At 42.3% G+C, this 19620-nt stretch overlaps 3 protein-coding genes across 11 annotated transcripts in view; 1 reads left to right on the top strand and 2 right to left on the bottom strand.

Annotated features, from left to right (window-relative positions):
- The first annotated feature begins 456 nt into the window (after positions 1-456).
- On the top strand, positions 457-7260 carry srsf9 (serine and arginine rich splicing factor 9). Of its 8 annotated transcripts, none has more exons than XM_029709038.1 (5): positions 457-475; positions 5092-5271; positions 5453-5646; positions 6212-6384; positions 6505-7260. In XM_029709038.1, the coding sequence occupies exons 2-5, from the start codon at positions 5114-5116 to the stop codon at positions 6736-6738; spliced, it is 759 nt and encodes a 252-aa protein (XP_029564898.1). In that variant the 5' UTR covers positions 457-475; positions 5092-5113; the 3' UTR covers positions 6739-7260. The 8 variants fall into 8 exon arrangements, with proteins under 8 accessions (XP_029564898.1, XP_029564896.1, XP_029564894.1 ...); XM_029709036.1 differs by lacking the exon at positions 457-475 and adding an exon at positions 3728-3837; XM_029709034.1 differs by lacking the exon at positions 457-475 and adding an exon at positions 3932-4045.
- Positions 7261-7428: 168 nt separating this feature from the next.
- Positions 7429-8705, bottom strand: triap1 (TP53 regulated inhibitor of apoptosis 1). Its single transcript, XM_029709040.1, has 2 exons — positions 8390-8705; positions 7429-8082 (listed from the first exon to the last, which is right to left on the bottom strand). Exons 1-2 carry the CDS (start codon positions 8534-8536, stop codon positions 8005-8007), a joined length of 225 nt encoding a protein of 74 aa, XP_029564900.1. The 5' UTR covers positions 8537-8705; the 3' UTR covers positions 7429-8004.
- The window catches only part of sgsm1b (small G protein signaling modulator 1b), a 22292-nt gene continuing 11268 nt past the window's right edge, over positions 8597-19620 (bottom strand). For both annotated transcript variants that reach the window (XM_029709025.1, XM_029709026.1), the window contains exons 6-23: positions 19234-19301; positions 18653-18795; positions 18418-18549; positions 18163-18284; positions 17968-18035; positions 17708-17871; positions 16620-16749; positions 14518-14709; positions 14262-14407; positions 13919-14047; positions 13613-13780; positions 13399-13461; positions 11784-13250; positions 11000-11207; positions 10795-10904; positions 10590-10686; positions 10138-10305; positions 8597-9885 (exon numbers count right to left, since the gene is read on the bottom strand). In XM_029709025.1, the coding sequence (XP_029564885.1) occupies positions 9797-9885; positions 10138-10305; positions 10590-10686; positions 10795-10904; positions 11000-11207; positions 11784-13250; positions 13399-13461; positions 13613-13780; positions 13919-14047; positions 14262-14407; positions 14518-14709; positions 16620-16749; positions 17708-17871; positions 17968-18035; positions 18163-18284; positions 18418-18549; positions 18653-18795; positions 19234-19301 (3664 nt within the window). In that variant the 3' untranslated portion in view covers positions 8597-9796. The remainder of the gene's footprint in view (positions 9886-10137; positions 10306-10589; positions 10687-10794; positions 10905-10999; positions 11208-11783; positions 13251-13398; positions 13462-13612; positions 13781-13918; positions 14048-14261; positions 14408-14517; positions 14710-16619; positions 16750-17707; positions 17872-17967; positions 18036-18162; positions 18285-18417; positions 18550-18652; positions 18796-19233; positions 19302-19620) is intronic.

Raw genomic sequence — 19620 nt, 5'->3', positions numbered from 1 at the left:
TTACTGTAGGCTGGACATGAATGGAAGGTTCAGTAGTTCAATTACTAGTTCAGTTACAATTCCTTCCATAGATTTACACAGTAATTATGACAACTCCCGGAGGCCGTCCTCCAGCCTATTAGAGCTCTTGCAGCATGAACTGACATGTTGTCCACTCAAAGGATCAGAGAATTAATCTAGTACTGAAAGCATAAACTAAAGCTAGCTAGCACTGCAGTGTATAAAATGTGGTGAGTAGTTGACTCAAAGAGAGAGAAAGACAATAGTTTAATAGTTTTGAACAAATTCATTTCTTCCATAATGAAGGAGAAGCAAGAGAGAATGTCATTCTTTTCACTTTCAGTTTCACTTACTTAGCTAGCAAATGCAGCTAGCTAGTTTAGCCTACTGAAACATGCTCCTCAAACAGAGGGTTGCTATGTTAGCTAGCTGGCTATGACTTTCCAACACAACACTGGAACTCTTTCAAGTCAAGGTAAGCTTTTTGTATTACCGTCACCGGGGCCGCCGGTGTAACTGCGTACTCACTGTACACTAACGTTCCTGCACGATTGTAGCTGGTTTACTAACGCGTTAGTTATATTAGCTATGCTGACTATGACATTACTTGAGCTAATATGATGACAACGATGTAGACTGTTTGTGGAGGTTTGACTTGGAAAGGTTTTTTCGCCTGGTCACATACAGCTGATTTGTTGTGCATTGAAGTCCACAAGCGAATACAACATGGCTGTTATGAGAGTGAACTCTGTTTACGCGTGATTAGGGGTGTAGTCATTCCGCCGATTCTGTTGAAAAACGTTTATCCCCGTTTTGTTCAGTTTAAGAAACATACCTGAATTTGTCCAATAGAAACTCTCGTTTGCAACTGTTGGACTAATGATTACACCCTATGTCAGCTAGATGCAGGCAATAGTGTGCACGTTTGTCTCTCGACAAGTGTTCATCTACGTTGTAAACTTTCATTCATAGGCTAGGTTGTAGCAACCTCATGATGAGTATAGGGAAAATTCGAGTATCATGTACATTGACTTGGGTGAAAGGAATATGAATGAGAGTCATCCAATATGCTGTAATAGAAATAAGGCCATTGCTCACGAAAAAAAATCGTCCTCCCTCATCTTAAACGGCACTGAGCGCCACTGTGTGTAACCTATACTATATGCCTCAAAGGGAATCTTGAAGGTGTCTTTGGCTTTTTTTGTATTATTATTGTACCGTAGCCATATGTTTGTTGAACTCACATTTTTCATGTGTGAATCATGGCGTTGTAAATATATACAGGCAACTGCCAAAATAATGGAACACTTGTGTAGATGAGGGATACAAAGTATATTGAAAGCAGGTACTTCCACACAGGTGTGGTTCCTGAGTTGATTAAGCAATTAACATCCCATCATGCGTAGGCTTGAAGATTGAATTAAGATGAGACAACTCAAGGAATCTCAGACAGTTCATCCAGGATAAATAATTCTCTAATACATCAATGGAAGGGTCCTGCTTCAACAAACACGTTAACAAGTTTTACATGGCTTATATACTGTCAACTCACACTTAATGCACTTTTTGATTGGTGGGCACAGAACCATCCTCAGTAGTCAGTTACAGCTGATATAGGCTAGGAGCCAACATGCTCAACAACTCAAGTTTCTTTACTGGACCGAAATAGCCACCCTTCTAGGAGACTTTTTTCAGCGTCTTTACTGCTCAGAATAAGCAGAGCTCTCTTCCAGAGGAATCCCTCAGCATTGTGGCCCTTTCTAAGAATAGCACAGACATCTGAGCAGAAGTGAAGGGTTAAAACTCACAGTATCTGACACATAAAGTACTTAAGATCTCTATATGGATATACACTGAGTGTACAAAGAATTATATTGAGTTGCACCCCCTCCCCCTTTTGCCCTCAGAACAGTCTCAAATCATCGGGGCATAGACTTTACAAAGTGTCGAAAGCATTCCACAGGGATTCTGGGCCATGTTGATTCAAATTCTTCCCACAGTTGGCTGGATGTCCTTCTGGTGGTGGACTATTCTTGATACACACAGGAAACTGTTCAGCATGAAAAACCCAGCAACGTTGCAGTTCTTAACACAAACCGGTGCGCCTGGCACCTACTACCATACCCCGTTCAAAGGCACTTAAATCTGTTGTCTTGCCCATTCACCCTCAGAATGGCACACATACACAATCCATGCCTCAAGGCTTAAAAATCATTCTCCCCTTCATTTACAAGGACATCAATAAGGGATCATAGCTTTCACCTGAATTCACTTGGAAAGTCTATGTCATGGAAAGAGCAGGTGTGCATAATTGCATTATAAATAATAATTAAGTATATATTGCTACAAATCTCGATCTTCAGGGACATGTATAAAAATTCTGGGCAGGCCATTATTTTGGCTACCATGGCTATACCCCCATATGATGACAATGCCCCATCCACAGGGCACGAGTGGTTACTGAATGGTTTGATGAGCATGAAAACTATGTAAACCATATGCCGTGGCCGCCTCAATCACCAGATTTCAACCCAATTGAACACTTATGGGAGATTCTGGAGCAGTGCCTGAGACAGCGTTTTCCACCACCATCAAATTATGGAATTTCTCGTGGAAGAATTGCGTCACATCCCTCCAATAGAGTTCCAGACACTTTTAGAATCTATGCTTAGGTGCATTGAAGCTTTTCTGGCTCGTTGTGGCCCAACGCCCTATTAAGACACTTTATGTTGGTGTTTCCTTTATTTTGGCAGTTACCTGTATGTATTTGTGTGTGTAACTTGATTTTCTAGTGAATACCATGCCTGCAAGACACCGATATACATCAAGGCTCATTTCATATTATACATCATATTCACCCTCTATAACAACTGTGGGATAACAAAAAGGCTTCAATGTTATTTTAAAAATCCTTTATCAAGGGAGACAAATCACATAAACCTCATTGATACAAATGAGATGATTTACCTGATAGGGCTGTAATACTCACCCTCTACAGATGTTTAAATGCTCTGTTCTGAGAGTTGCCCCTCTGCCTGTTCCTGAAAAATCAGACCTCCCATCCACATGCACACATCTCTGTCGTGGAAGTATTTAGATGTCAGATTAGATGTGTCCCATAGCATGACAGAGACAGTGGTGACACTGAAGTGTTTTGGCACCTTCTTATGTTGGCCTCCCTCCTCATCTCTATGGTTCAATGCTCCACAATGCAGCAGAACCTCAACTAGCTCTTACATGCCATCACTGGAGCTCACTCTGGTGGTGGCTACAGTATTAAAGGAAAAATGGACAGAACATAGACGGAAACATACAAAAAGTCTTGAGTAAACCAGTCAGTGAGATTAACATGACATTGGGTCAATTATCTGACATTTGTGACAATCTTGTTGACTGTCCTTGCATCCATAACTTCTAACTGTAAATTCATTTGAGAGTGATTTATTCGCCAGCCCCATCCAACCCTCAGGTTACCAAACAAAGTAACAGGGTCAGACTGTTGAAATTAGATTGTGCCTTGCCTCCAAAGGGAAGATTGTATTGATAAGCCTATGCAAATAATTTTCTGTTTCAAAAGTGGGCGCGTATTTCTGACGTAAGGAACCAGCGACAGTTCACTTTTTTATTAAACAGTAACATGCAAAACATAAACAGCTCACATAAATATTCATAACCGATCAAAGTAGCTCTTGCTATTTACGCTTTAACATTGACGAGGAGAGTAGACTTTAGCGTTAGCATTTCTGACGTAGAGATCCAGCGACTGCTCGAGCTGACTTCCTGCATTGAGGAAGCGACTGCTAGATAGCGTTCCCGTATTTTTCATAAATTACAGAGGTATGTCTGAAAAAATGTTTTTTTATAGCAAGTAATTCGCTACTCATAAACGATCAAAGTACCTGTTGCTATTTACACTTTAGAATTGAAGAGGAGAGTAGACTTTAGCATTTCTGACGTAGAGATCCAGCGACAGCTCGAGCTGACTTCCTGCATTGAGGAAGCACTGCTTGATAGCGTTCCAGTATTTTACATAAATTACACTGAGGTATGTCCATTTTTTTTTTATAGCAAATAATTCGCTACTAATAAACGATCAAAGTACCTGTTGCTATTTACACTTTCAAATTGAAGAGGAGAGTAGACTTTAGCGTAGTATTTCTGACGTAGAGATCAAACGACAGCTCGAGCTGACTTCCTGCATTGAGAAAGAGACTGCTAGATAGCGATCCCGTATTTTACATAAATTACACTGAGGTATGTCTGAAATGACTTTTTATAGCAAATAATTTGCTACTCATAAACATTCATAACCGATCGATGTACCTGTTGCTATTTACACTTTAAAACGGAAGAGCAGAGTAGACGATAGCGTTAACTAGCTAACGTTAGCCTAGCTAGCAAGGATGGAATCAAGAGGACTAACGTTTGCTATCGCTAACTACTGTATCGAACGTTACCTAGTCAATCACTTCGTCACAGGAGGCTGGTGGCACATTTGAGGACGGGCTCATGGTAATGCATGGAGTGGAATCAGTGTGGAATGGTATTAAATACATCAAACACACCTTGAAGTGCCAGCCCTCTTTGCTGTCTGTTTAGCTAACTGTAGCCCGCCTCTCTTTGCTACGAAGCCTAGCTATCGAAGTGGTTGTAAATTATAGGCTACGTCACTTTGAGGGAAGGTCAGTAGTACTAGCTAGCTAGCCACTAATTGGTGTATGTTCAAACGACTTCTGATGGCTATATGGTTTGAGTCTAAGGCATTCATCATTATCCTGTGTTTTAAAGCTTTCAGACCGGTCCAAGGTGCTGTGCAGATTGTCTTGAACTCAACATGTAACGTTACTACTACTACTACTCCTCCTGCTCCACAAAGATTCTAGATTTTTCCTAATTAAAGCATTTAGAAGAGAATGGACAAATGTGGATTGGGACTAAGATTAGGATACGGATTCTAGATTTTTGAGGGTAAATTTAAAACATTAGAAGAGGATGGATATGGATTGGGATTAGGATACGGCTCACCTCCACCTTTGTTCTTGGAATGGATCAGTGAGTTTGAAGCCTGCAGGTGCCTTCGGTTTATTTTAGCAGGGCCTATCCAATACCAACAATGACTGATGGAAGGATCTACGTGGGAAATCTTCCAATGGATGTCCAGGAGAGGGACATAGAGGATCTCTTCTTCAAATATGGAAAAATTCGGGATATCGAACTAAAGAATAACAGGGGAACCATCCCTTTTGCTTTTGTTCGCTTCGAAGATCCACGGTGAGTTCCTGGAATGATCTAGTGTGTACACGTCCAATCACAATACCTGGCTGTTTGGCAAGGTGTTCTCTGATTTAGTAACATCGCTTGGGACTGACCTCAGTGAATGGATGGAGAAGGCGTTGACAAGTGTATATCCCTTAGGCAAGTAAGTAAGGAGTTCTGTGCTCTCTTCTCTTAGGGATGCAGAAGATGCTGTCTATGGAAGGAATGGATATGGATTCGGTGACTCCAAGCTGCGTGTAGAATACCCTCGCTCCTCTGGCGCCAAATTTAGTGGCCCTATGGGAGGCGGAGAAAGAGGAGAAGGAGGGGGTCCTAAGGGGAGGTTTGGGCCTCCAACTCGGAGATCTGAGTTCCGGGTGATAGTGACTGGTAGGTGGACGTTCTGAGTCGTAGGCAGTGTTGTTTTTGTCTCTCTCTCTTGGCGGACTGGAGGTCAAAGGGACTAAGTGGAGGTCAAGTCAGCTGCCCAAAACAAACAGGAACAAAACAGTAAAAGCTCTAACTGATCATGTTGACTGCATATACCCAAACACCGGCCATAGTGACTGGTAGGTGTATGTTTTATCATTCATTTTTGTTTTACCCATTGGTAGTTCTCTATTGTATCTGTGTTATGTCCTCTAATATAGCTAGACATTCCTATTTCTTAGGTTTCAATCTGGCTGTCAGATCATACGTCACTTTTCTTTCAAATCAAGGGAAAATATTAGTTGAGAGACTGACAGTATTTGCATACTTATAGTATCCTTCAAAGATTTGCATGAAAATGTAGACGCAAATGTGAATTGGAGATATGCCACTTGAAACAGATCTATAAGAATCTGTAGTTGAAAAGGCATAGTTGATGGTATCAAAATAATCACTTTTCCACTCCAATAAGCATTATGTAGACTTGGCAGCTTCTTGTATGACAATGTGCTGTCTCCCCTCCCAGGCTTGCCCCCATCAGGGAGCTGGCAGGACCTGAAAGACCACATGCGTGAGGCAGGGGATGTGTGTTTCGCCGACGTGCAGCGGGATGGTGAAGGGGTGGTGGAGTTTGTCCGTCGGGAGGACATGGAGTATGCCCTGCGCAGACTGGACAGGACTGAGTTCCGTTCCCATCAGGTGAGTACACCTCTCCACAGCAAAACATGTCAAATTAGGAGTGCATTTGCGAGTTACAAGCTTATTCAAGCTCATGATGGAAGATGGTCTCCTCAGTCATTTGCTCTGTATGTCCTTCAGGGGGAGATGGCAAACATTCGTGTCCACGGAGAACATGGTGCCAATTATGGTCGCTCGCAGTCCCGCTCCAGATCCCCCCGGGGGCGTGGCTACTCACCACCTCCTTACAAAAGCAGAGGGTCCCCTCCACAGCGCTACCAATCACCTCCACGGCGCCATGTGTCCCGCCATAGCCCACCAGCGAGGCGACACCCAGTAACGCACCACAGCCCACCCCCACGCCACTATCGGTAGACCAGCCAGCCATTCACAAGAGGGCACTGATGATTAGGGGCAGTTTAATTATGTTTTGTTCATACCAGATCTCCTCCCTGACACACACAAATAATTGTCCCCCTTTTGCTTGCTATGTGCATTCCATGGTCAGTCACCCCTGCCTTCTTGTTGGCCTTAATATGGTTGATTTATTTTCCTGTTGATTGATGTAAACTTCAGTTCCCTTTGTCAGCGTACTGTAGTGAGCTGAGTTCTGATGTCTGGTGAGACCATTTGTTAACTTGTCAATTTACTGGTCTTGCTGCTCTAGGTCATGTATGAACATGATCCATTTGTGATAAACACTGCCCTGAGTGTGACACTCAACAAAAATTAAATGTGAACATCTGCCTGCAATGTCTATTTTTAAATGAATTGTAAGTGTGGACCTCCAAGTGTCTGAATACCTTTTGGAAATTGTTTGATTGTAATCTGCTGGTAAACCTGAAATCCTTAAATTTGTTTTATTTTAAATAAATGTCAAACTTTTTAATCAGTTCATTCCTTCCCAATGTTTTGGTAATCTGTGGTGGCTGAATTCAAGATAATTTTGTTTTTCAAACCAAACACCTGCACTCAATGGGTTGTCACGTTGCAGATTGGGTTTCATGCTATACCTTTTGATGTCATTTCTGGTCCATCCACAGAGCTGAAAATATGAATTGGTAGTAATGAAACACGATTACTCTATTTATTGCTTTGTCAATGTATATGTTAATCACATTACATTGCATCATTGAACTAAACACATTCCAGTAAAAAAATTAGCTTGGAGCAAAGAGACCCACAAAACTTCTAATCTTGCAGTGTAAACCAAGTCCAATGCATCCACATTGATGCCCTCTTCTGTTGTCTTGAGGGACATTATGCCAGGACACTAATAGACATTGACAATTCCAGAATTTAAAAAGTTCAATGAAACTCCCTTTGCAAAGCATCATAGTCCTTTACAATGATAATCTGATGTGACCACCACATTACATCCATCTTGTGACCATGGATGTTTATTGGACTGACCCAAATGTTTGGATTCATAGGTTCCTTTAGTAATAAATGCCCAACATACAAAGTCCAATCCCAATTGTCATTCAGCACTTTGGATCCTTCATATGAATGCTCTTTAGTCTCCACACTAGGACAGCGACCTCAAACAAAACCCAATTCAAGCTAAATTGGTGGACACCCTGTTCATGTTCCATTGCATGCCCAGTGAGTCACAAGGCAATGTTGTTGGGGAGATCCATCTCATCTGTCACCTTTCTCTTTATTTGGGCCCATGAATTCTACGCCATCAATGGGAATGTCCTTTTCTTTTATGGCCTTCTGCAAATACAAGCACACCATATGTAGCTGTAACATTAGATTAGACACTTGCATCTGACGTTTAAAAAGACAATGGATTGAGAGGACAATAGGCTATCATGAAGTGAGTATATTTATTTTCAATATATGAATAGATGCCCTGTGTTTCAGTCCTGTGAAGAATAGACTTCTGTGGCCTGACAGCTGACACATTGGTGTTGCATCATTTTGGTTAGCTAACAGTACCAAGTACAGCAGTTATCAATGTGTGGTGATGATGAGCAGGCAGATAGCTAACATACGTCCGTGTTTGATATCATGTATTTACCTGGACACAATGCTGATATTTCTTGAACATTTCGGTACAGGGATCACCGCTTCGATCTCCCTTCAAGAATTTCTCAGCAAACCAACGGTTAAAGCACTGGTCATATTCCCGTTTTAGGTCAGTGCAGCCCTCTCCAACACTATTCATCTTCAATGCAGAATAACCATAGACCGTATGAGAATAACAAATACTGAAAGAATAAAGATAACGATTAATTATTGAATTTATTGCAAGCAAAATTCTCTTCCGCACAGTTCTCTTGACTTTCCTTGAACCATATGATCTGTTTGGCCAGACAGCATTGCGTATTTTGATGACGCAATAAACAAGCGACACATTGTTAAAGCAACAGCACACTTTGGCTACAGGCAAGCAATTTTACACTAAAGACTGCACAGAGAGTGAAATGCAATGAATTAAACCAAACTTTGCACAATGCTGAATCCAAAATATACTGATTGTTTAATACACAGCAAAGTAATAACAACAATAAACAATTCAAGAATACATTGAAAAAATAAGAGTATTTTTCTCATATGTTTGTCAGTATATTTATCTATTGTCGTCAAGCAACAAATCACATGTACAGTGGCCTACGTGAGTGTACATATCTGATATTAAACAGTATAGCTACATTGTTATACTCACAGATACTTTTGAATATTAGCCTATGTGTGTTTAAAATAATTGTACAGTTACCATTACAGTACAACAGCAATACACGCAGACATTTAGCCGATAAGGAGAAGATAAGAGACAGATTTAAGCACTTAATACAAAAACACTGGAATACATGGGGGACAATATGTTTGAGATACAGCCAGGGGTTTCAGCATGTGTTCCTGCGATGTTGGAGAGGTGCAGGCTTTTTGGCTGCACCTTTACTCTGTGAATGGTTCTAACTGATGGGAAGTGTATGACGGAAATGTACAAACAAGATCTCATTTGGTTATCATATTGAGAATATCCCTGCACAAGATAGCTAAATTTAAGGCAAAACAAATACAAAAACATTCTGAAGCAATATGCAAAGAGTTTTTGTTTTTAAAAGGGTACATTCACTAAGTGAACAATTACATTTTTTCATAAACTTATTGATTATAATGTTAATTACCTGAACATAGGAAAGTGCTTTTAGGGACTGAGACAGAAATACTGCATTGTGCAATTATTGTAGTGTGACAACAGCTTCAGTATGGTTCACCTGACGATTTCAGGAATAAAAATAATGATTGAGAAGCGTGATTTTAAAATACTGACCACTATGTCTGCTTTTGTCAATTGTTGGTTTAGCTTTCATACAAATACAAGTTACGATTTTCAGAATACATACATTTTATGTGACTTTCTCACAATTTTCACAATTTTGCACACTGAGTGAAAGGGGAGGAAAAGACACATGCTGGATCACTTGTTTTCTATGAGAGTCTGCACTTTGAGGACCAAGTCTCGAGCCATCGTTAGGACCTGCGGGATGTTGTGATGCTCAGCCATTTCTGAAGAGGGAAATCAAATCAAAAACACACTGTGTCACTCGAGCCTAGCTGCTTGTGCTGATTTACATACGAATGTAGTCTATGGAGGTAGCTAGGCTTTTTGCCTTTGTCAGCAAGCACAGTAAAGGCCGTTGGTACCTTCAGATCATACATTTAGCAAGCAAACACTCAGTGGCAATGAAATGAATGAAATAACTGAATTATCAAATATTCCATTCCATAACAACATCTAACGTCATCCTTTAGCCTCACCATTGAAGAACTTGATGATGTCAGTGAAGTCCATGTTGTTCTCCAGGATGATGTCTCGGTATATTTCCACCAGTGCCAGAGCAATGAAGAGGACAAAATGAGTGGAGGAGGTATACGTGGCCGCCCAGATGGTCTCCCACACGGAGAACACATCATCATACAACATCTCTGGAGGAATAATGGCACATCAGGTTATATACTGAGTAGGACTTTCAGATGTGACCTGCCTGCAGAAGAGTCATGTTACTGAAATAAAAACATTGACAATGACATTTTCCAAAATCTATACAGGTCCTTCATATTGTATAACCTTGAACACGATTAATTTAAGTTTTAACATCATCAGCATTAACTATTTCCTCTGGTTCCAATGTGAAATCCCACTTTCTGTTTGATTCCGTCACCATACAGATAGTGTATGCGGTCGAACACGCCCATGCAGATGCCAGTACCTCTTTTGAAGTCCAGCAGGAACCAGCGGTAGCAGAAGTAGAAGTGAGTGTAGTCTCCATTCATCTGCATCAGTTCAAAGAGCTCTGAATCAAGGATCTAGCGGGAAAAAAATGGCAAGTGCCAATCTTTTACTACAATGTAATATCACTGTACTTATAATAATGTGCATGTGTGATTGTGTGTGTACATGCACGTGTATGGTACCTGGATGAGGGAGCGCATGTTGGCAAAGTGTGAGTCCATGGCCCCTCCATGGGGGAAGTTCTGATTCATCCTCTTCATCAACTCAGAGAAGCAGCTGAAAGCCATGACCTCTGAGAAACACATCAACAGCAAATGATTAATCTTATCTTTACTCATGTCTGTGAATAATGCAGTTCTAGGAGAGCTATTCTTCATGCAGACTGACCGTCATCCAGAACGACCAGTAAAGGAGCCAGCAGATCACACATGCCCTGGACATAGCCAATCTCCAGATGCTGCCACACATAACTGCACATTATGTTGCGTAGTTTCTCCAGGTTAGCAGGGGTGAAGTACCAGTAGGTTCTGTCACAGCGCCTCACATCCTTATCAATGCGATGCAGGTTGAGCAAGTACAAGTCCAGCTGCTCTTGCTGCACAGAGTGACAAAAGGGACTAAGTTTAGTTAAAGCGGTTCATGTTCAAATGGCTACTGTTTCATGATTCATTCCAGCATTGTGACAGCTCTGTTTGTAGTTGGGTATTTTGGTATTTTATTAGGATCCCCATTAGCTGTTGCAAAAGCAGCAGCTACACTTCCTGGGGTCCACACAAAACATGAGACATAATACAGAACATCAATAGACAAGAACAGAACTACATACATTTTATAAAAAGGCACACGTAGCCTACATATCAATGCATACACAAACTATCTAGGTCAAATAGGGGAGCGGCGTTGTGCCGCATGGTGTTGCTTTATCTGTTTTTTAAACCAGGTTTGTTGTTTATTTGAGCAATATGAGATGGAAGGAAGTTCCATGCAATAAGGGCTCTATATAATACTGTACGCTTTCTTGACTTTATTCATGATTTGGGGACTGAAAAGACCCCTGGTAGCATGTCTGGTGTGTTGTGTGTTGTATGTTGAACCAACTCTTAGCCAATCAACCCCTAAAATCTGCAACATGCATTACAGTGCACACAGGTAACTCATTTGGAGTACTTACAGAGTACGTAGTCCCTGCAGGGGACACTACCACTGGTGAAACCTCAGGTTTGAGTTCATCTGTCACAACCAAAAAGTCAGACTGGGGGTAGAGACTCTCCATCTCAGGCTCCTCCTCAGACAGGGTTGGCTCAGTTCCATCAAGACTGGTGTTGGAGCTTGCATGCAGGACAGGTTCCCCTGAAACAACTCTCCCCAGGGCCAAGAAGGGGGCAGCAGGGGGAGCCATCAGGCCGGACAAGGGTCTTGCCCAGGCCGTGGGAATGTCCTCCATCTCTAAGGCAGAGGGCGAGTCATCAGAATCTAGTGTATCAGGAGAACGCATAGAGTGGGCTGTCACTGTAACACTGGCCCTGGCCTCTAGCTGAGGTGGCTTCAGTACGGGCATGCAAGGTGCATGTTTCTCTGAATCTATGGCAACTGTCATTTCTGCAGCTTTGGTATTGCTTTTCTCAGGGACACTGGCCTCCACAGTGTCTAATGTTTTGGTTTTGGCTATTTCTGAAACCTTTTCTTCAGTACTATCCATGTCTTTCTCACAAACACAAGCTTCGCTGGTTTGAGGGGTTTTAATTGTTTGTAATTCAGATTCTGTGATTTCTTCAATGTCAGAGAAGTTTGGGTCCTCTTTTTCAGCAATACCAGCCTCCACTGCTATTGTTGAAGCTTTGTTTCCTTCTGTTAAAGATGGCTCTGTAGCACAGGATGGTTCTGACACAGGGGCTTTGCTCTCTTGTGTTTTATTAACTGTGGCCTCGCCTAGTGGTGGTGCTGGAATATATACATTAGAAACCTCTGTTTCTAGTTTGAGAATATCAGTATTCTCAGTTGCGTACGCAGCTCTCACAGGCAGCTTTGGGTCTTTTGTGGTGGAAACTTCAGACAACCCATTTCCTGCAACTTTGTTTTCGGTTTCAGTATTTACTAAGGACTTCACGTCTTCTTTGTTAGAACCCCTTTCTTTAACCCTCTCTGGGATTTGTATGATTTCTACCGATTCAGAGCATTCGACCTCTTTACTCTCTGGGGCTTTGGACTCTTGTGTTGGAGCCTTAGGATGCTCCTCCCCTGCCTTGTCATCAACTGTTATTGTGACCTTTGGTTCCTCTGTTGATCTTGAGACAGGGAGATCCTCTGTTAGCTTTGACCCAGCCTGGGCCTCTGCCACTGGCCTAGATGCAGCTCCCTGGGGCTCTGATGGCTCTGGTGATGGCTGAGTGGCAACTGTTTTGACAGTTAAATCAGTTGCAGGACCTTTTGTTGCAGGGTTGTTGTTGTTTGTGCTTTGGGGCTGTTCTGGAAGACCTGAGCCAACAGAGATTTTTTTGGGTGGGTCTCCAGATTCTGAGGTAACATTTGGGTTGGCCACATCTGGGCAGTCTTTCAATGGAATTTTGGACACCTCTTTGCCTTCCTCTGGCTTCATCTCGGATTCTATCTGATCCACCTCCTCCACAGACCCAAATGCCTGCAACACCGGACAACAGACAGTGAATACCCAGCATTATAAAGTCTCCCTACTATTGTAAGGCAGAACTTCTCAAGTATTCAGTATTAAGGATAACTATAATGTTATGTGGTGATGTGTTATGCTCCAGAAAGAAAGCCTCCTGTACCTGTGTGCTACTGCTGGAGTCGCTCTGGGCTATCTGTTTCTCTGAACTGGTGCTCTGTGAGGACTGGTGTAGGATATGGGGTCAAATGATGCCATCCAGGAAGAGAACACCATGAAGAATCATATGTTAGTACAGTATGTTAACCATATGCCAATGAGTCACTAACTCTATCATGTATTGCCCTCATCAAATGGGACAGGTAGGACCCCCTTACATCAGTGCTGATGGTGGAGTCTCGCTGCACTGGTCCTGGTCTTTCCACAGAATTGCACTTGGCTATGGCTTCAGCATGCTTCTCCCCCTCCCTCTGCTTGACGATGGCCTCACAGCCCAGCCACTCCTTCATAGTCTGCTCATAGTAGGCCCGCACCTGCTCATCCACCTACACACACACACACACAGATGAACACACAGGGTCACTAGTATGTAATGGTATTACACATGACCCACCTCCCTACTTGGATTCCAGAGTTAGTTGTTTTACCTCATGACAATATAACAGTACTATAACAGTACTCACCTCCAGCCTATGTTTCTGGGTCATATCGAAGTGGTAGTGTCCCAGCAGGAATGGCCAGACCTCCTTGCGTATTGTAGGGGCCACACCACCATAGTACACCAACCGCAGAAGCTCATGCTCATCATACGCCTGAGAAAAGGTTGTGAACGTGATTACATATTGACTCAATACAGAAACATACAAGTTCAGTACGGTCATGGGTTGCAGTGGAATGTTGATGTTGGTGAATGCAGATACATTCAAGCTGTGACTTGTTAGCTAAGTCATAAAGAACATGCACCGCCACTGCAGGTTGTGGTTGTGTGTACAGTATGTTTAGAGCAGATGGTACAGTAGATCTTACAGAGCAGTCCTGGAGGAAGCTGCTCCAGACATCCACAGTCAGCCCTCCCCGGGCATCATGAGGCACGTTAGGGTCAACGATGGTAGGGTTGACCAGGGCAGAGAGATGGATACGAACGGTGGAAAGGTGACGGCAGTAGGCAAGCCCTTCAATGAAGAAGTGAAGAAACACGCAGGGTTGTCAATCCAGCCATAACATGAGGACTATAGCATTTGAATCAGTGTTTCCTAAAGGAATTCATGATGCATGTACTCACAGCCATAGAAAGCACGGGAAATGATCTGGTACTTCATGGTGTCACAGAGGAGTTTCAGGGGAGCCCTGTCCTGGTTGCAGCCGTTGGGTAGTGAGCCAACAGGGGATCCGTTCTGAGAGCAGGAGAAACAGGAGGACTTCCTGGGGGTGGGGTGCCACATGTTCACCGCCTGGTCCATCAGCTCTGGAGCCACTGGACAGCAAACAGGATCAATGGTATCATCAGCAGGATCATCGTCATCATTATCAGTAGCAACATGATCATCTCGAACTGATGGAGGATTTGGGTGACTTTCTTTAATAATATACACTACCGGTCAAATGTTTTACAACACCTACTCATTCAGGGGTTTTTCTTAATTTTTTTACTATTTTCTACATTGTAGAATAATAGTGAAGATATCTAAACTATGAAATAACACATATGGAATCATGTAGTAACCAAAAAAGTGTTAAACAAATCAAAATATATTTATATTTGAAATTATTCAAATAGCCACCCTTTGCCATGATGACAGCTTTGCACACTTTTGGCATTCTCTCAACCAGCTTCACCCCTGAATGCTTTTCCAATAGTCTTGAAGGAGTTCCCACATATGCTGAGCACTTGTTGGCTTCATTCTGCGGTCCGACTCATCCCAAACCATCTCAATTTGGTTGAGGTCAGGGGATTGTGGAGGCCAGGTCATCTGATGCAGCACTCCATCACTCTCCTTCTTGGCCAAATAGCCCTTACGCAGCCTGGAGGTGTGTTGGGTCATTGTCCTGTTGAAAAACAAATTATAGACCCACTAAGAGCAAAGAAGATGGGATGGTGTATCGCTGCAGAATGCTGTGGTAGCCATGCTGATTAAGTGTGCCTTGAATTCTAAATAAATCACAGACAGTGTCACCAGCACATCATCACACCACCTCCTCCATGCTTCACGGTGGGAACCACACATGCGGACATCATCTGATCACCTACTCTGCGTCTCACAAAAACACTGTGGTTGGAACCAAAAACCTCAAATTCTGACTCATCAGACCAAAGGACAGATTTCCACCAGTCTAATGTCTATTGCTCATGTTTCTTGGCCCAGCAATTCTCTTCTTCTTATTGGTGTCCTTTAGTAGTGGTTTCTTTGCAACAATTCGACCATGAAGGCCTGATTCACGCTCTGAACAGTTGATGTTGAGATGTGTCTGTTACTTGAACTCTGTGAAGCATTTATTTGGGCTGCAATTTCTGATGCTGGTAACTCTAATGAACTTATCCTCTGCGGCAGAGTTAACTTTGGGTCTTCCTTTCCTGTGGTGGTCCTCATGAGAGCCAGTTTCATCATAGCGCTTGATGGTTTTTGCGACTGCACTTGAAGAAATGTTCAAAGTTCTTGAAATGTTCCGGATTGACTGATCTTCATGTCTTAAAGTAATGATGGTCTGTCGTTTCTCTTTGCTTATTTGAGCTGTTCTTGCCATAATATGGACTTGGTCTTTTACCAAATGAGCTATCTTCTGTATACCCCCCTACCTTGTCACAGCACAACTGATTGGCTCAAACGCATTAAGGAAAGAAATTCCACAAATTTACTTTTAAGAAGACACCTGTTAATTGAAATTCCATGAAGCTGATTGAGAGAATGCCAAGAGTGTGCAAAGCTGTCATCAAGGCAAAGGGTGGCTATTTGAATCATCTCAAATATAAAATATACTTTTTTGGTTACTACATGATTCCATATGTGTTATTTCATAGTTTTGATATCTTTAGTATTATTATACAATGTAGAAAATAGTGAAAAACCCTTGAATGAGTAGGTGTTCTAAAACATTTGACCAGTAGTGTATATGTATTTTTTTTAAACATGGAAACATTGACAAACCAAGCCAGAAGATGGAGGTGTGACAAAGACAACTTCATGCCCATGCATGGTCTCAAATCCAGGGTAACCAATGTAAGGTGTTCACAGGGCTACAGGTACAGGGGCTGGACAGAGAGGGGCTGAGGGAAGGGCAATGGTCAACAAAACAAACGGCGAGAGAAAGAAAAAGAATGAAAAAGTATATTATGTACAAATTTCAACAGAAAATTGACACAGAATAAGGAGATCACATGTGACATACCAAAGTCTGACGGAGTACCAGGGAGCAGGATCCGGAAGACATAGTCAGTGGCCTCGTCCTCCTCTTTATCCGACACAGACTCCACAGAGCCCTGCGGACTCCTCTTCCGCAACTTAGGGAAAACCTTTCCCTGTAGGCAAAGGAAGGTAGTGCACTCAGTATAAAACATTAACATGATGATTCGCGAGAGTGATTAAAGTTGATTTGATCTTACCCTAAAACTCAGATCCCTACCATTGAATTGTGATGCAAGACTAGGCTAGATGTAATTAATGATCCAGCCAATCTCAAGTCAGTCATCTTTTCCTTTTCTGTTTTTAGTAATTTAGCAGTCTTATCCAGAATTACTTATAGTTAGTGCACTCATCTTAAGATAGCTAGGTGAGACAACAACATGTCACAATTGTAACAAGTACATTTTCCCTCAATAAAGTAGTTAATAGCAAAGTCAGTGGTACTGTAGTAGGAAAATACATTTTGTATAAATTTTTTGGTCCTTGTCTTTGGTTTGCAACTTTCCTTCATGTTGGTTTGAGGACGTATTAAGACCCCACTCACTCCTAGACTCTCTGTGCCACTCCTAGGTTTTATAGTCTTTCACTGCCCTGCCGGGTAATATACCACAACATTAACAAATCTATATTCTACTGCAGCCTGTAAATTATAGTCTCAGCTCTACTACGATTACCACTTTTATCATCACAACCCCTCTAAAAACTTCCTCATGGTGTTCCCTTTGCTTTGGCAGGTCAGGGTTAATATTATCTACTTGGAGGCTAAATTGGTGGATAAGATCAATGAAATTACAGTGTCAGTGTAAAAGTATCCCTCTGGCAGCAGTGTACAGTACTAACACAGAGATCAGAGTTACCCTCAGTCCAACATCATCCACTCTGCTATAAATTAGCCTGTTTCTAATGCTACAAGAAACAACAAGCTAAATCATACCATCACGTTTCAATTGGTTTAGTGGATGTGGACATAATAGCTACAGTAAACATTAATTGAGATCTGAATCACTGTCATGAATTCCAAATGTGAGGGTTATATCTGGTGCAACTTAGGACATTTCTATGTTCCATGCTGACCTTTCCCCTCTGGGACCACAGAGGGGGGTCGAGTTGTCCATGTGGCAGAAGGCCTGTCTCCAGGCAGGTCAGGAACTGGAGCAGGTGTCCTCCCCGGGGGAACCGCAGTGGAGGCCTCTGGATCCCATCCTGACTCACCAGAACCACTGTTCCACCACTGTCCACTGGGAAAAACCGTGATCACAAGGTCAAGAAGACACACACAAACACATGGATACAAAGATATATGCCTACATAATTAAAAGAGGTTCCTCCTGTACCTTGCTGATGGCAGTGCAGATAAACAATCTCCTCCAGGCGAATAGTCATGGCAAAGTCCCAGTAAACACTGGGAAAATCAATATGAGAAATTGCTGAGATTTAAACAATATCCAAGTATATAAATTGGCATGTCCTTTGTAGACACCCATGAGTGTCAGAATAGGTTTCTTAACTGTGATTCGATATTACATTACCTTTTTTCAGTGTCATCTGCCACATTGCCATTCATGAGCTGGTTGGGGGTCCATTTCAGGGTCATGAGATCTGCAGTCTGGTGGAGAGACAGGTACCCTGGGATAGCCTCCATGTCATCTCTCTGTTGACCAAGACAGGAGATTTGCACAAAGCGTTCCTTGCTGTTTAAACAGTGATGAAAAGCAATGCAAAGTCCTTTAACACGCAGAGAGAAAGAGCGAGAGAGACACACACACATATACACACACACACACCGGCTGCACCAAGACGTTGTTCTTGCCAAACAGCAGTGTAGCCCTGTTGTTCTGATGGAGGGACTCAACGTAGTCCCGAGCCCACAGGATGGGTCGATCTTCCATACTGCCACTCGACTGCCTCTTCTGGATCTATTAGAATATATCATTTTATTCGAGACCATTGGACCATTTTTTATGCATCATATATTATACACACACATCATTCGTTTAAACACATAATCCACACACTAACCAGGGCAGGTCGCCTGGAGGGGGAGTCCTGGCGACAGTGGCCACTGTGGATACGGTGTCTCTGGACTAGCTCATCAGCAGAGGGGTCTGTCCAGAAGTGGTCGGCTGTCTTCACCTTAGTGTACTCCAGAGCACAGGGGCCGACTGCAAGGCATAAGGGCAAGACAACACTGAGATTCACAACAGTTTTCATGTAGAAAGGTGTAGTCACTATTTCTAACTTCTAAAGCACTGTACTGAACCATCATCATCCAGAGTGAAAGTTAGAGGTACCAGCAATGTCAATGTTACCCTCACAGTAGAAGGTAAAAGCACTTATCCATTATAAGTGTGAGTACAGTCAATTTGGAGTTAGTTACCAGTATATTTAACTTCTAAACCATAGAATTATGGCCTTACCTGAAATAAGGCAATTTCAACTGTAAAGCACTAGTCTCCAATGTCATGTTTTATCAACAGATTATCTCAGAGGGAGTCACATTCACTGTAATGTGCCATTCAGTGTGCTATTTCTTATCTTATCAGAGATCTGTCCGGCCACATCCTGGTAAGAGAGGCCATAAGAAGAGGTACCATCAATACCTAACAGAGAGGCAAGGATTGGTCCATCCACAGGATCCATTAGAATGGCCTCACTGTCATAGAATGTACTGGAAGAGAGAAAATCATGTTTACTCAAAATGGTGCAAGAAGAACCATTGCTGCATGTTCACTGAAAAGCGACTATAAGTACAGATGTCAGATCTTAATTTGACCCATTTAATTGCAGCAGGAAAATAATCTTGCAGCAGGAGGATTTGAATATCTGAAGAAATATTTAGAATGGCGCCAGGGGGCAGCTGAAACACAATGCAGTACCGTACCTACATTGTACCTTAGACTGGATGTCCACTGTGTGCCAGTTCAAGTAGTCTATGTGCAGGCTACAGCGCAACTCGTGTGAATTCTTACGTGGATTATAATAAATGT

The sequence above is a fragment of the Salmo trutta genome, chromosome 23, assembly GCF_901001165.1.
Source record: "Salmo trutta chromosome 23, fSalTru1.1, whole genome shotgun sequence".
Lineage (NCBI taxonomy): Eukaryota > Metazoa > Chordata > Actinopteri > Salmoniformes > Salmonidae > Salmo > Salmo trutta.
This window is presented reverse-complemented; position numbering and strand designations above follow the sequence as displayed.

Bases quoted from the DNA above. Each gene is read 5' to 3' on its own strand.
- srsf9 (XM_029709038.1), top strand. From the start codon at position 5,114: ATGACTGATGGAAGGATCTACGTGGGAAATCTTCCAATGGATGTCCAG. The intron at 5,272-5,452 runs GTGAGTTCCTGG...CTCTTCTCTTAG, and splicing joins GTTCGCTTCGAAGATCCACG to GGATGCAGAAGATGCTGTCT. The intron at 6,385-6,504 runs GTGAGTACACCT...TATGTCCTTCAG, and splicing joins CTGAGTTCCGTTCCCATCAG to GGGGAGATGGCAAACATTCG.
- triap1 (XM_029709040.1), bottom strand. From the start codon at position 8,536: ATGAATAGTGTTGGAGAGGGCTGCACTGACCTAAAACGGGAATATGAC. The intron at 8,083-8,389 runs GTAAATACATGA...TTGTATTTGCAG, and splicing joins AATATCAGCATTGTGTCCAG to AAGGCCATAAAAGAAAAGGA.